A 16,597-nucleotide genomic window follows, 5' to 3' on the forward strand; every position below is an offset into this window, starting at 1 on the left:
ATGACAATAAAAAAAAATCCATTTTCCAAATTATTGGTTAAAAAGAAATTGTTCCTAACAAAACGGATATTATTATTAAGAAAATTTAAATAAAAAAGTTGTATTAATAGGATATAATATGATTAAGCAAAGATAGAGAAAACAGAGAAGATACATTTGGCTTGGTGGTAACATGACTTTGTTAAATTTTTGCCAAAAAATAATAGCTCAAATGACATAATCTTTCTATACTCAATTAAGAAGTTGCAGATTTGAGTCTCCATATCTTTGATAAAAAAAAAAAAATAGAAAAAACAGAAGGAAATAGGAGTCTCTACTAAAACCCTGAAAAGAGATCAGTTCATCGCGAGAGAGATGGGGAAGAAGAATAAGAGAAGAGACGAAGACGCCGAATCTCCTCAGCTCAACCCTAACGATGGAAACGGTGACGACTCTGATAATGCGAAGAAGCTCAAGAAGAAGAAGAAGAAGAATAAGAAGAACGAGAAACCAAAAGAGAGGGCCACAGTGAGCATAGCTGTGCCTGCTTCCATCATTGACAACGTTCCAACCCTTGACCTCGCCACTCGGGTCCGCTCCCTACTCTCTTCTCTATTTACTCACTCACTAACTGAAAGGGAATAAAAAAGAAGCAACTTGCTTCAGTTCAAGAGTTTCTGAATATTTTTCCTAATTTTGTTTCTTATCCTTGTTCAAAAAATGTGTTCTGTTTCAGCTGGCTGGTCAAATCGCTCGTGCTGCAACTATTTTCTGTATCGACGAGGTTGCTAATGCTTTGCTCTCTACATTTATCATATGTTACTTTCAGTTTGGTGCTTTGAATGTTTTCAGATTGATAATTGCTTTTTTTTTTTTTTTCTTGTGTACATAGGTTGTTGTGTTTGATAATAATGGGGAGCCAAATAGGGACCCCGTGATGGAGAATTCAGATGATGAAAGTGGTGCAGCTTTTCTCATCCGAATCCTGCGATATCTTGAGACGCCTCAGTATCTGAGGAAGGCTTTGTTCCCTATGCATAACAGCCTCAGATTTGTGGTTGGAACAACTCACTATGATGCTTATTCTTTACTGTTATTATCTGCATTTTTAGAGTTTATTTTGTTGAATGTTTAGTCCAGGGTTAACTTGGGTTATTTGTGTTGCAATTTGCAGGGCCTGTTGCCACCCCTTGATCCCCCGCACCATTTGCGCAAACATGAGTGGGGTCCATATAGGGAAGGTAGGTCTTGTCTTTCAAGTAGAACTTCACTGTACAGCATGTATTTTCTTGTATGGGATGGTTAGCTTTCATCTTAGGTACTTTTGCTTATATGAGAAGGTATGCCCTTTGGGGAAAAGTAAATTACAAGGAATGACTTAAGAAAGTTTAGTCAAATGGGTAGTGGAACACCTGAGTAAACTTAAAGAGAAACAATAGAAATGGACCTTGCTTTGAATGGTTTAACTACATATTTGGTTTCTGATGGAGAGTCTAGTTGCTCCAGCTGATCCATGTATTCTGTGTGTTGAGTTTTGGTTAGCTGAAGCTTCTTAGCTGCTAGAAGAGGCCTATAATACTTGTTTATCATTGTTTTTAACCCAGGTGGTTATGCACAGGGGATTCATGATCTTTATTGTAATCATGTACCTTAAATAAGACTTAAGAGGACATGATACCTCTTTTGTTTGAACTGGCTTTTATTTCTCTTTTACTAACTTCATTGTTTAATAAAAAACTGTTGAATTAGAAACCTTGTACTAGCATAGCATTGGTGTTTCATTTGTTGTTTTCTCTGTGGTCATTCTGGCCAGGTTTTGATATGTTGCAATAACTTTGTAGGTGTCACAATAAATGGTAATTCAAACTCAACGGGAACACTAGTTGATGTTGGTTTAGCTAAGGTATGGTTTTACATATCATAGTTTACTATGCCTCAGCATGTTTCTCTTTTCCTGCATGCAATCCCAATGTTCCTTATCCACATATTCATTCATGTTCCCCCATTGAGTTGTTTGGACGTTGGCATCTATGCCAATTACATTGATAAATGATTAAAATAACGTAACAGCATTCCCTGTGTCTGTTACATTTTTCTTTTCCTTTTCTTCTATTTCATTCTGAAAGTTGTAATGCTTGTTAATTTGCGTATGATCTGATAAAGTACGCAAACATATGCAGCATGTTGTAGTTGACCAACTACTGGAACCAGGAAGAAGAGTCACGGTAGCCATGGGTGCCGAGCGCAATTTGGATTCTGGTAATATATTTGATCTTTTCTTTTCACTTATTTAGTTATGCTCAAGATTTTTCACAAGCTTTTTGTTGTAAATTGTGCCATATGGTATTAGTGTTAAACTTTTTTGGGAAGGGAAAATTGAAAAAGAAATTATAATCATGACAAGAGAAAATTTAAGTGTCAGGTGATTATCGAGGAACTACAGACGATCACTTTGCTGAAGACCAGTGCTAAATACTTCAAACATCTTTGCTATATGAATTTATGCTAATTTGAAATACATGTACTTCATCTAGATTTACCACGCCAGGTTGTGTCGTCATCCAAGCCTAGGGAAGAAGGTGAATATTGGGGATATCAAGTGCGCTATGCACGTAATATTAGCTCAGTATTTAAGGATTGCATGCACAAGGTATGAAACCCCACCCCCCCCACCCCCCCGCCCTCTTTCTCCGTCCCCTTCCTTTCTTTCCTTCTCTCTCCCTCTCCTCTGTATTATATGAGCATACAACCCCCCTTTCTTCTAATGAATTGTTATCGTGACAGGGTGGCTATGATTATATAATAGGTACCTCTGAGCATGGTCAAATTATTAAGTCTCATGAGCTTGAAATACCTTCTTTCAGGTATACTTCTGTTATAGCATAAGCTTTAAGTTAACATGGCTTATTAATTCTAACTTCTAAGAGTTGGGTATGAAAAGCCATTGCTTTTCTTATCGTTATTGTTGTTTATGATCCAAATTAAGCTTTTGAATATGATTTATTAACTTCATTCTTTTTCTTCTTACACCATATTGTTAGACATTTGTTGATTGCCTTTGGTGGATTGGCTGGGCTGGAAGAGAGTATTGAAGAAGATGATAACTTGAAGGTACTGTTCAATTACTATTTTGTACATTGTGCTTACTCTTGAGACTACTGCCAATCAAATATTTGATCAATTTTGCCATAAATCTTTGAATACAAGCCCTTTTCCTGTTACAGGGGAAAAATGCAGGGGATGCATTTAATGTATACTTAAATACATGTCCACATCAGGGAAGTAGGACAATTCGAACTGAGGTGATTTCTAATTTTCCTCTAATCTGTTTGTTGGATTAATCAAATTCTTTTCTATCCGCTTGAATCATTGCTTAATGAACATCTTTTTCTTGAATAGGAAGCAATTCTTATCTCTCTTCAATACTTCCAAGAACCAATTAGTAGAGCATTGCAGAGTTAAATATTGTGGCGTCTAGAATTCATGTAGCGCGATCAACAGCGACAGTTGCTTCCACATCAGTATTTTTATGTTTTCAGCTCATCCTTCAGACTGTGGCTGCAATGTTGCAAGATAGAATGAATACGTTTGTTTTTTTTTGTTAGTCATTGGTGCTTTCTAAGGAATATAAATAAAAGGCTTTGCTATAGAAAATTTTCGAACCCAAAAATTATAAAAACTGCCTTTATGCTGATACAACGAAATGTAAATAATGTCGACGACTGATTGTTAAAATTTGAGGTACGTGGTAGTATATTCGATTTCGCATGGATGACATAGGCGGCTCATCTTTGTTTTGTTTACCGTTATTTTTGTTTTGCTTTCTTTTCGTTTCTTATTAACCTTTGCTCACCAAAAAATACAAACTTTATCCATGGTTGCTCCCTCTTTAGACTCTCTGCTGCTTTCATAGTTATCAAATCCAACTCGATTTGGCCAGTTCAACTGAAAATTCAGTTATCTAATTATTTGGCCAGACTAAGTCACTCTTCAAACTGTCCAAACATCAGACCAGATAAAAACCGATTTTGACCCGTGAGGTTTTCTTAATCAAACCGATGACCCGGCCAGTTTAGGTAATTCGGACCGCATCATGCATTTTTTTTTAGAAAAGAATAAATAGGTTATTGACCTTTTGATTCGCAGGCATTTAAGTTTTCGATGATTTGAAAATACTTTTAAATCTCTATTCTTTTCAAAACTAGGACATATCGATCTCTCATGTTTGCTTGGGTCTATTAGACTCAACGAAAAAATTAAACGTGATTCTGTTGTACTAATCTAGTTGATATGGATGTACATGTGAAAGAGTTTTTAAAATTGGTCAAATTAAACTCAAAAGAGTTTTTAAAATTGGTCAAATTAAACTCAAAGATGGATATGTCTAGATTTTGAAAATGACAGGAGACTTAAATGTATTTTTAAATCCTCAATAACTTAAATATATGCAGATTAAAAAGTCAAGAATTAATTTATCTTTTCTTTTTTAATATTTTGTAAACGACGCCGTTTCACTTCAGCAAAAGTTCAAACGCTTTTGCCCTAGGCCTACCTTCTTTGTGTGGTCACTCTCTGCTTAAGCCTGAAGCTTGAGCTCACTCACGTCTCTCACTGGCTCTCGCACTCAAGCTCTCTCCCTCTCTCGTCTCCGGTCTCCCATCAAGCTCGTCGTCGGTCTCTGTGTTGTCAATCGTCACCCTCTCGCACTGGGTCGCGCTCGCGTCCCTTCCCTGCGCTCGTCGTCGCCAGCAGCAGAAGCAGCAGGTCCCGTCTGGTCGTCTTCGTCGCTCACCGTCTCGCACTCAGTCGCGCGCCTTCCTTCCGCTCTCGGCGTCAGAGGCAGAAGCAGAAGGTCCTGGGGCTGGTCGTCGTTGTCGTCTTCTGTCTCGCCGTCAGCTTCTTTCGTGCAACCCAAACCGATTTGGTGAGTTCCAACAAATTCCCCCGTTCTCTGTTTCAGTTTGTTGCTGTAATTCATCACTGCACTTTGATTTTGTTGCTGAAAGGTGTATTTATTGCTGAAAATATCACTGAACTAGTTTTTTCCTTAAAAGATCATCACTGACAATAATTTGTTACCTTGAATAATATGTTGAAAATATTACTGAGCTAGTTTTTGTTGTTGCTGAAAATCATCACTAAGTTAAATTTGTTAGTGATTGAACCTTGAATTTGTTGCCGTCTTGCTGAATAATCACTTAGTTAAATTTTTGTTAGTGATTGAAGCCTGAATTTGTTAGGGATTGAACCTTGAATTTGTTGTTAAAAATCATTAGAGTTAAATGTTACTGATTATCATGAACCTTGAACTGACTTGCTGAAATAATCACTTTGCTAAAGTTTTTTCTTTGAAAATCATCATTAAGTTGAATTTGTTGTTGAAAATTGTTCTGAGATGAATTTTTCTATTTTATTTTGGGGATAGAATTTTAATTTGAAAATGTCTTCATCACAAACACCATTAGAAACCGGTTGTGTTATCTTGTGTTCTCTCTTGTTCATTTAAATTGAGAAATTATTTTGTATTAGTGACGAATTTATTATTATTTTTTTGCATAAGCAGTTATGTCTAATACTTGATTTTTACTAATATGTTTGTGAAGAGATGTATTTTAACTTTTAATTTTATTTTTATAATTTTACATATTTATTTAATTATGACCGGTTCAACCGGGTGAATCAGTGACCCACCGGTTGAACCAGTGACCCAGTTGTATGACCAGGTCAACTACCGGTCCGGTTCTGACCTGCTTCTGTTTGGCAGTGGCCTTTACTCGTCGCTGTGCTTTACCGCCGCCGTGGCCTCTCTCTTGGTTGCAGCCAGCGCTGCCATCCCAAGCACCGCGATGTCTCTCTTCTCCACATTGTTTGTTCCAAGCGCCATCGTAATCAGCGCTTCTTTCTCTGGCGGTACTTTGCTTCCTCTCTCAACTCGACTCTGCCATCTGTCTCTTTCCCTCTTGGTTCATTTCTCAACCATAAAATTGCAGGAATGATGACATAGGAAGGATCAATGGTAGCGTGAATTTCTTTCACAATTCAGAAATACATCAAAAGTTCGATAGTGAAATAAAAATCCGTTTGCGCAGAGAAAGAGAATGATGGGAAGTCTGACTCTGAACCTGAGAGTGACACCTTGTAGCTCCTTCACCACCTGCCTTCTTCACCCTCCTTCTCTTTCCAAACCCTCCTTTCTCATTCAACCCTCCAATATCCCAACAACCTCACTCTCCCTCTCCGCTTCTTCTTCCTACGATGCACCAATCTCTACACCAACCCCCATTTTCCTCCCTTATCTCCAACAGCAAGAGGAAGATGTTGAGGCTATAGAAATAATACATGAAGAACAAAAAGAAGCACAAGAAGAAGAGCAACCCTGTGACCCAATCTATAAATTCTTCAAAGAAAGGACTTTGGTTCCTTCACAAGACCCTCTAACTCAAGGCAAATTGACCCTCCAGAAGAACCGTCGAATTTCTTGGCACCTTGCTGTGGATACCGCCCTTGACTCTGATGAACAACAAGAGGAAGAAATTGAGATGGGTTTGGACCAAGTTCCATTTAGTATTGAGGAAGAAGAAGGTGAAGACAACAAAATCGAGTGGAAGAAGGAACTCCCACAGGGCATTGTTGGAGAAATTGTTCATCTGGCAAGGAACCTCCCTGAGAATTTGACACTTGAAGAGGCTTTGGACAAAGGCTTTGAGGGGAGGGTCAGTGAGGAAGATTGCTGGGAGGTTCTTGAAGTTCTTGAGGAGGAGAAGCTTATATTATGTTGCTTGTACTTCTTTCAGTGGATGAGGTCTCAGGAGCCTTCGCTTGTTACACCGCGCTCGTGTACTGTGTTGTTCCCGGCATTGGGGCGGGCGAGGATGGGTGATAAGTTGATGGTTTTGTTCAGGAACTTGCCATCCACAACGGAGTTCAAAGATGTTCATGTTTATAATGCTGCAATTTCAGGCCTTCTGGATGGTGGCAGGTGCATAATTCTTGACCTTTTTTTAATGTAATTTGTTTGTCGCTCAGGAAGATTAGTGTATGTAAAAAAGATGCAAATCAAATACTTGTTATTCTTGCTTATATTGAAAATTAGACGCTTGTTGTTTTGAGTATGGATGGGGTAGACACATATATGACATGACAGCAATGTGGTGACATTTAATCCTTGTAGCCGCCTCCACTCAGTGGGATAAGGTTTTGTTGCTGATATTTCACCTTTTGAAGCATAATGATCAATATTGTTAGTATGTATTACATTAGAAATGACTTAATGCAGCATCTTTGAGCTGCAATTCTGGCAAAATATATTGTTTTCTTATAGTTTTTATTTTTTATTTTTTTTAAAATGTTTCTGTATTTTAATATGGGTTCTTGAAATTGCTCGAAATAAAATTTATGAAACTTTTTTTCTTTGTTTGATCATTACCTTGATGATTCAGCAAGATGTTGGTTATTCCAGTGAGGGCTAAGTGTCTTCATTCCAATTCCGTTTTCCATTTATGGCACGTTGAAGTCCTTTAACCTGTAGGACTGTTCTGTTTTAGCCTCTTAGGTTCATTTCGTTAGTTTGTTATGAAGCAGCCTATAAACAACGATAAACTTTATCGAAACTTTATGACCTTATTGCACAAGAACTAAGATAATCTGACTCTTTTTAGGTATGAAGATGCTTGGAAGGTGTACGAGGTAATGGAAACTGAAAATATTCGACCAGATCATGTTACGTGCTCTATTATGATTGTCCTTATGAGAACACTTGGCCATAGTGCGAAAGATGCATGGCAGTTTTTTGAGAAAATGAACAGAAAAGGGGTCCAATGGTCTGAAGAAGTTTTAGGTGCATTAATAAAGTCATTTTGTGTTGAGGGTCTAGTGAATGAAGCTCTCATCATCCAAATCGAAATGGAGAAGAAAGGGATCTCTCCAAATGCAATTGTGTATAACACTCTGATGGATGCATATTGTAAATCCAATCATGTAGAAGAAGCTGAAGGCCTTTTTGTTGAGATGAAATCTAAAGGGATTAAGCCTACTGAGGCTACCTTCAACATTCTAATGCATGCATACAGCAGAAGAATGCAGCCGAAGATTGTGGAAAAGCTTCTGGAAGAAATGCAGGATGTTGGCTTGAAGCCAAATGTGAAATCATATACTTGTGTAATTAGCGCATATGGGAAGCAGAAAAAGATGTGTGACATGGCCTCCGATGCATTCTTGAAGATGAAGAAAGTTGGCATACAACCCACTTCACATTCTTATACAGCTCTGATACATGCGTATTCAATTAGTGGCTGGCATGAGAAAGCTTATGCTGCATATGAAAGCATGCAAAGGGAAGGAATCAAACCTTCCATAGAAACCTACACTGCTTTACTAGATGCATTTAGGCGTGCCGGCGACACCCAAACTTTGATGAAAATATGGAAGTTGATGATGCTCGACAAAATTGAAGGAACACGTGTTACGTTCAACATTCTTGTTGATGGTTTTGCTAAACAAGGTCGATACATGGAAGCAAGAGATGTCATTTCCGAATTCGGGAAAATGGGATTACACCCAACAGTGATGACATACAATATGCTGATGAATGCATATGCACGAGGAGGGCGACATTCAAAGCTGCCTCAGTTGTTGAAAGAGATGGAAAATCTCAACTTAAAACCAGATTCTGTCACCTATTCGACTATGATATATGCCTATGTTCGCGTCCGAGATTTTAAGCGTGCATTCTTTTACCACAAGCAGATGGTCAAGACTAGGCAGGTACCAGATTTGGCTTCATACCAGAAGCTTCGGTCGATTCTTGATGTAAAAGCTGCAAAGAAGAATAGGAAGGATAGGAGTGCCTTGGTTGGTATAGTTAATAGTAAGATGGGCATCACAAAAGTAAAAAGACAGAAAGATGAGTTTTGGAAGCATAGGAAGAAACATGTAACGAAACGTAGTGCTGATGCTAGTGCCCAGTGAATGTAAGTTCAATTTGACGCTTTTATTTCTCAGAAGGAATGACATTGGAAGCATCTTGAATTCAATTTTAGTCGGTACATGTTATTATCATACATAACCTCTTCAATCAACCATGTTCTTATTTATTCTGGGGGCACCTTTATCGTTTCAGGAAGTTGTATGCCGAAGGGATCTTGTTAAGCAATCACATATTCATCTTGATTTCATACATTTTTTAATGGAAGGGGTTGACAGTTGAGGATATTTTTTATTTTTTTTTTTCAATTTTATTTTTTGAATGTAGGCCACTAATTCGTTAAGCTCTGTTAGAATTCAACTTATAAAAATCCCACGGGAGATATTAGGTTTGGATTCTCTTTGTACAAGACTTGAACTGAAATACTTGATTTAAGGGGTACCAAACGACTTTTTATTTTTGGATTCTCTTTTCCCCAGGTATTCTCTTCTTGATTTCTCTTTCTCGGTCTCTTCTCTTTTCACTTCTATTTCAAGTAATGTCTTTTTCTTGCTCTGTCTCTCTTTATTTTTTTTCTTGGTCATATAATTAGGTATTATTCTGCCTCTCCTCTTGTTGCTTTACTTTTATTTTTATTTTTTTATTAAACAGAATTTTGTTCCTCTTTGTCTATTTTTTTTCGTTTTTATTGTTTTATATGATTTGTCAATCTAAAAATTATATAAGAATAAGACATCTAAAAATTATATAAGAATAAGACCTACCATTTTTTCTTTTGACAGAATCTTAAATTTTTACAATGATACTGTGAATGAATGAATGAAAAAATTGTTTTAGATTTTAATATGTTGAAAAAATTGTAAATTCTATTTGTGTTGTGTTTAATTAGTGCAGAAATTTTTATGCAAATTAGTGTAGAAAAGTTTGATGCAGAATTTGGTTTATGTTAGTGCAGAATTTTGTTTATGTTAGTGCATACTTTTGAACTAAATTAGTTTTTACTTGATGCAAAAAAATTGATATAAAAAATTAGTGACAAACTGCAAGTGACACAGACAATAACAAGAAGTGTACTTGCTTATTACTCAATGCTAATTGCTAAGCATCTATGAATGACTAAAATCTACAGTTGTGAATAATCGAGCCACAATAAAGTATCATACAGCAGTTGAGTCATACTTGAGACACAGGTTTAGTTGAGTCATGATTAGTTCCTATAAATGTCTAATTCCTAATATACACAATGCATATAATCAAATTAATAATAAATATTAATTCTATTTTTCAACACATGACTTGAGTTATATTTTACAACTTCAGGAACTGAGTGAGAGACAAAAAGAGAGGAGGGTATGAGAGCTTGGGATGACATGACTATTGTAGTCATTTTACATAATATTTTTGTCTTGTTTATATCTATCCAAATATAATTCAAGATATTACATTAGTGTCTTGTACATTGTATTCAAACATAATACACAGAATAACTTTTAATATTTTTATTCTATTGTCTCCGTCTCATAATCATATTCTGTCTTGTCAAAAAACACAAACAAATGCAGCCTCAGGAAACATGTATTTTCCGTAAAACAAAAGCTCTATACATAAATATTCATTCATCTATTAAAAGGAGCTCTATACATAAATATTCATCTATTAAAAGGATGCTTTATTTGTTCTAACTTCTTGCTCATACACTGTGCTAACATATACATCTGGAATGTATCATCCGCGTTAGATGCGTCAAACACCATATTTAATGATGGAAGAGTGTATTAGCTCGGAGCCAAAATGAATACACAGATCATTAGGTTGGGTGGAAGGGCAATGCAACCAACTAGTCAAGCTTTCTTTATCTTCATAGCATCACAGCGAAATCATAAATAACTTATAAAAGATCATGCTAACGTTGTCAACCATAACTCAACTCCACTTCAAGCAACTCTCCAGTCCGAAGGTGCTGCTAGTCGCCTTCTCTAGAACAATATTCATGTACTGAAACCTAATCGGCTTTCTTTTCAGATGCTTTATAGATCCAGTTTGCCCTCCATATTATAGGTGATAGAAGCCGTTCTGTTTTCCAGCCTAATGACTTGAGCTGCCCAAAATCAATTTAGTTTAATTCCCGTATCATTAGTGGTAAATGTTAATGGTGAAGTCTGTGGTACCTATGGTTACGGTGACTATAGTGGCTACAATGACTATACAAATGTTAAAATTGAAGTCACCTTTTTTTTTTTTATTTTGATAATACTTTTTTTTTTTTAATAAAAGCGTTGTTAAATAGTAAAACAGCATTACTTTAATTTTAGCAACACCTTTTAAGACACCGAAGCCACCAAAGCCACCATAGCATGCACCAATGTTAATATATCCAGTCGCACTTTCAAAACTAAGAAGCTAAATAGAATTTGACCAGAAGCTTGAATACCTTGTGAATAAACACGTCGTAGTGCTTATCGATCCACATTTGGCTGTCTGAATGCGAAGATTTGCTCTCAGAGACATTCGTTGCAAGAATGAGAGCATGAACAAATGATTTCAGAATGTCAGCAGCATTTGAATCTTTATGCACAATAACATTAACAGTTCCGTTCCTTTCAACTAGTAAGTACTTGGCTATAGGTGAAAATAACAAAAAATGAACTAAGGTTTAAGACATCAAATGGAAAGGTGAAAGTTAGTAGATAAACATTATGAAGAGAGCTCAACCTTTTGCATAGTAAGATGCTGCAGAAAGCAAATGCTCCTTACTGTCATCATTTAACAAAAAGAAAATTCCAAGTAAGGTTTATTAATGAAGTTTTACTGCTATTTCTAACAATAATCGAGAATAAACATGCAGCTTAAGTTTAGACGTAGTACTGATAAATGATAACACATGCTGAGCAAGAATTGACAATTGCTTTCAACTTAGTTAAATGTACCACTCATGTATCGCCACCCAACAGCATAAACTTGCAGGAGAGAAGGATCATATAGTAGAGCTTTTATAACGAAAAGGTTTAAATTCAATTCTTGCTGCACCATATCTTGAAAATAAAAACTACATTTCTTCACAAAGTTCGATGAACTTGTATATTGTCAAGGTTTCAAGTCCAAAAGAAACTGCTTAACATTTTCAAAAAGTTAGAGCTTAACATGGCATGAGTTTACAATGCCATGATTTTGGGCCATTAGAGGTTAGAACAGAAAGTGAACCATTATCTTGAAATAAATAATAAAGCAGTGATCATATGTTAAGGCAGAACCCAGAAGGTTGTTAAAGTATTATTCATGGATTAAGAAACAAAATTTCTCAAAGGATAAGGAAGCCACTCACATTTCCATGTTATCTAATGATGAAACCCTTGTACCTAAATGTACTTTTGTATACAGCAAATCAGCATTCTTTGAGCTCCATACAGTGAGCTTAAGAGGTAAAACATGTTCCTTTGCAGAGACTTGTTCAGGTGACAGAACTGCAAAAGGATTAGAAACATGGATTAATATACATAAGAAAAATGAAATACAGATTAATAATTAATAAGTATGAGTAGTAAATTTAATGCTAAGATTCAATAAATAAATAAACAAATTTTCTGTATAAATAGCTTGACATCAAAGATAAGTTGTAGTTACCATGAAGTAAGATAAAATAAAAGAAGATAATACCTTTGCCTGTCTTCATGAAATGCTGCAAATGAATAGTGGTTCTTTCAGGATTTAATGAGGTCAATGCTAGGCACCGCACAGCTTGGTAGTTCGCTATGAAAAGAGACAAGATTTGGGGCATCAGGTTTCCGTCAATGATTTAGGACATGTATTTAGGGAGGAAATACCTCTTTACAAAGAAGCTATGCATGGAAACGGTATTTATCTACCTTCAGACTATTTGGAACCATTAAGTTGAATATTTTCAACTGTTTGAGAAAGTGATATCCTAAGATCTCAATGTCATGGATTAATTTAAGATTTTAACGCGATCAAAATCCTATTCCTTTTACATTCTATCTCAAACTGCCACTAATATTTGTAAGACTAAAATTATTTTTGGTGTAAAAAAGAAAATATTGTCCAATTTTTTTTCTTTTCTGAAAAGATTGGAGTGCTAATTTTCCCCAAACACGTTGATATTAGAAACTTGAACTCTGACCAACTACAGCACTGTCATCAAGTTAATACTATCAATCTCTAACAGCAGTTACTACTTGATAAGGTCCATAAGCCCAATGTGTTCCTTTCATTTTTTTTTTTTCCTCTCGTTGATTGTGCAACACAAGAACTATGCAAGAGACAAGTGTATCAAATATACATTAAAGATAAAAATGTGTAGGACATACCATACATATGGAACAGGGTTAGGGACAAAAAACAAACCCAAATGGCTAGTGGGTGTCCTATGGTGATGCGAGCAACAAGCATGCCCAATGCCATGCCAATCATTGTGGCCACTGTTTCTTGACTCCCTTCCTATAGAGATGGGATGTTAATACATCAAAACATGATTTAAAAAGAGGGTAAACTACCAAAAATGCACCCGAATTATTTTCGCGTTGACAAAAATGCTCCCGAATTGTGTTATCGACAAAAATGTCCTCAAATTATTTAAAAACGTGACAAAAAATGTCCAACATTAAATATATATTCTCAAAAAATGCTCCCGAATTTTGATGCGGTTTTTTGCAAGCATGATTAGAAAAATGAGAAATGTTTATCCTTAAAATTTTGTGATTTTTCGCTAAGTATATATATTTTTTGGTGACTTTTTTGTCAATAACCAATAATACTTTTAAAAAATGAAAAAAATTTAAAAGTCAAAATTTTTATCCATTTTTCTGTGTGTATTTTCTAAATAGTTATCTAAATATTACTATAAAATTTTGGATCAAATGCATATGTAGTTTGTCCAATACAAAAGTCATTTCCCACTTACATAAAAAATAATATTCATTTTGGGCTTTTTTGTCACATTTTTAAATAATTTGAGGACATTTTTGTCGATAACAAAAATTCGGGAACATTTTTGTTAGCACCAAAATAATCCGGGTGCATTTTTGGTGATTTACCCTAAAACAGAAAGAAAAAACTATGCACATACATACTTTTAAAAGAAAAGGTAAAGGTAACAGACATAAAAACTGCTACTATTGTGACTACACCTAGCGATTGTCTTATATACTGCTGCCATTGCTTGTAAATAAGAGTAAACAAGAGAGAGATAATAGCAGTAAATAGTTTTTTTCTAAGAAAGTGGAAGACTTAGGTCTCATCCTCCCTTGTTTTTGCGTTTTGAAAATTTAATTTTTATGTAACATTAAATGTAACTTGTACCTTAGCAGATATATCTGCGGCATTATCCTGAAGAGCAAAATGCTGAGTCAAAGCGGCTCTAGTGGCTCCACTTGCAACACCAGCTAATTCAAATTTCAAGTATATTTAGAGACTAAATTAAGAAATTTACTTATTGGAAATTTGGAATAAGGAGGTAAGAGACCTACAGCTAACAACTAACACGTAATCACATTACTAATCTATATTTCAACTTCAAGAAGTGATGGAACTTACTGAATGATCTTGATATGCTTCCTAGGCAAACAATAATCACAAAAGCTGACGGAAACAGTGGCGAAATAAGGTCCATTAGCATTCCTGCAATCAAAGAGGAGCATAAAATTTAATTTGACATATGAAGAGTGCAATAAGAAATATGTTATTTAACACTGATTGGCACCAGCAAAGGTTTACACTTTTTTGCTGCTATAATTTTTACTTCCAATAAATAAATAAAAGGCTTAGCCAGTAGTTGCCAAGTAAAGGATTCTGTGTAGAATATGTCCTCCTCTGATATTCTTAAATTGTGTTATTGAAAGGTATATGCTTTCTATTCTCCCTTTTTTCACTTGTGTTCAATTTGTAAAATTGAATTCTAACAATAAGCAGAACATACGGGAGCACCTCTCTTGCTCGAGTCTCCAACGAGAAAAGAATAATTCCGTTATGCAAATTCTTATGTCATGTCAATCTAAAATGGCACCGAAGTATTTCTGAATAATTGAAAAATTCTACTCTTTTCCCCATCTCTCTACCAATTTGCAATCTCAGTCCAGGAATCACTATCGCATCAGTGCTCAAATTTAAATAATTAGTATTGGCTTATTTCTGCACATCTCAGAAATGTGTAGAGAAAATGGTTGCATGAAAATTTAAATAAAAAAAAAAAAAATGGTGAAAGAATCTACCAAGATCGTTCATAAGATCTGCAACCAAACGCCACATTTTGGCATTACTATCAAGATTTGATCCCTGCATCATGTGAGTTAAACAGAAATATTGTTAGCCAAAGTGCAAGATACTTCACATGGAGTTATTTCCAGAAATTTCATTTTCAAATTCATACGCTTGAATAAATTACATGAGATGCATACCTGGTAGAATGTGAATAAGATACCTCCAAGCATGCCGGTTAGATCCCTCAAAAACCACTGTAAATAGTTTCAACAATCAAAATCTTCTTATCTCCCATACGCCATTTTACAATTAGCGTTCACTCATTAACCAATCAGACACAACACAAATAGTTGATACCTGAAAAGTGGCACCAATCACAGTAGCTGATTTCTCGCCAACCCCAATAGCACTAAGGAGAGCCTGAAAGGGATAATATTGAACACGGGTAAACCCTAGATATTCACAAAACAATGATTACTACATAAACACAATGAAAAATGAATTACCTGGGTAGACAGCATGGTCCTTGTATAAGTTGAAAGACCCTGCCACAATCAATCAATTGTTAAATCCAAAACAAGAACATTCCTCAATAACATTGTTTTCTGCATTGCATAGTTTACCTGCAATGTATCCCATATTTGAAAGGGAACATAATCTGCAGTCACACTGCTAGGAAAACCCTGTATGCCATGAAGAACAAACAATTAATTACAAAATTTCAGGTTTCCTCTTTTTTTTATTTTATTTTATTTTATTTTATTGAGATGTTAGGAATAGAAAAGGCCTGCCTCAGGAACTAATGCCTGCAATAATCGTCTCCAAAGATGGGTGAAACGGGCACCGGATCTGCGTGAATGAGAGAGAAGCACGAATAAAAGAGGAAAGAGGTGAATTATGATGGTCGAGAAAGAGAGTACCTTTTAAAGGAGACAGAGGAAGAGGAAGCTTGGATGGTGAAAGTCTTAGAGAGCTTGGAGGTGGAAGAGCCATTCCATTCTTCCAAGGTTATGGCCGTATCGTTGGAGTTGGACACTGCTGTCATAGCCACTTTCAGACCTCCTTCTTCTTCACTTCACACTATGCACTTGGAAACTTGTTTTGTAATCCTACAACTGACTTTGACTTTGTTTTGCTTTTAGGCTTGATTTGGTGGTAGAGTTTTGAAAGAGGCGCACCTCGTGTTTTTGGAAAGGTGGAATGTCACGAATTCACGATGAGGTAGACTTCACTTCAAGTTGATAATCAAGAACTGTTAGATGATTTGACTGATTTGACTAAATTTTTATTTAACGATTTTTAACTATCAACTTTACATAAAATTGATTGCATCTGAGTTTTCACCTTTTGAAAATCAAAAGCTCGTGTGTTTGAGATGATAGTTTTTAAAAGTTGGGGATATTTTTTTAAGGTACTAACTACTAAGGAGAGTTTTTAAAATTAGTTTGTATTTATTAAAATTAAAAAATTTAATATAATTTTATA

The 16,597-nt window shown here is 35.6% G+C and overlaps 3 protein-coding genes across 4 annotated transcripts; 2 read left to right on the forward strand and 1 right to left on the reverse strand.

Annotated features, from left to right (window-relative positions):
• Positions 1-295: 295 nt before the first annotated feature.
• On the forward strand, positions 296-3,782 carry LOC112777562 (uncharacterized). Its single transcript, XM_025821965.3, has 11 exons — positions 296-570; positions 716-763; positions 872-1,036; positions 1,154-1,220; positions 1,821-1,882; positions 2,160-2,238; positions 2,514-2,629; positions 2,764-2,843; positions 3,021-3,090; positions 3,204-3,281; positions 3,379-3,782. The coding sequence occupies exons 1-11, from the start codon at positions 355-357 to the stop codon at positions 3,439-3,441; spliced, it is 1,044 nt and encodes a 347-aa protein (XP_025677750.1). The 5' UTR covers positions 296-354; the 3' UTR covers positions 3,442-3,782.
• Positions 3,783-4,496: 714 nt separating this feature from the next.
• LOC112777561 (pentatricopeptide repeat-containing protein At5g50280, chloroplastic) lies at positions 4,497-9,380 on the forward strand. Of its 2 annotated transcripts, none has more exons than XM_025821963.3 (4): positions 4,497-4,903; positions 5,744-5,889; positions 5,970-6,958; positions 7,638-9,380. In XM_025821963.3, the coding sequence occupies exons 3-4, from the start codon at positions 6,078-6,080 to the stop codon at positions 8,944-8,946; spliced, it is 2,190 nt and encodes a 729-aa protein (XP_025677748.1). In that variant the 5' UTR covers positions 4,497-4,903; positions 5,744-5,889; positions 5,970-6,077; the 3' UTR covers positions 8,947-9,380. The 2 variants fall into 2 exon arrangements, with proteins under 2 accessions (XP_025677748.1, XP_025677747.1); XM_025821962.3 differs by having other exon boundaries at positions 4,498-4,903; positions 5,663-5,889.
• A 997-nt stretch (positions 9,381-10,377) lies between these two features.
• LOC112776522 (protein root UVB sensitive 3) lies at positions 10,378-16,330 on the reverse strand. The gene is made up of 15 exons (XM_025820715.3): positions 16,033-16,330; positions 15,904-15,961; positions 15,736-15,795; positions 15,619-15,657; positions 15,470-15,532; positions 15,310-15,366; positions 15,124-15,187; positions 14,450-14,533; positions 14,216-14,298; positions 13,225-13,354; positions 12,557-12,649; positions 12,225-12,363; positions 11,615-11,655; positions 11,334-11,521; positions 10,378-11,000 (listed from the first exon to the last, which is right to left on the reverse strand). The coding sequence occupies exons 1-15, from the start codon at positions 16,155-16,157 to the stop codon at positions 10,905-10,907; spliced, it is 1,320 nt and encodes a 439-aa protein (XP_025676500.1). The 5' UTR covers positions 16,158-16,330; the 3' UTR covers positions 10,378-10,904.
• Positions 16,331-16,597: the final 267 nt, after the last annotated feature.

This window comes from Arachis hypogaea, chromosome 19 (genome assembly GCF_003086295.3).
Source record: "Arachis hypogaea cultivar Tifrunner chromosome 19, arahy.Tifrunner.gnm2.J5K5, whole genome shotgun sequence".
Lineage (NCBI taxonomy): Eukaryota > Viridiplantae > Streptophyta > Magnoliopsida > Fabales > Fabaceae > Arachis > Arachis hypogaea.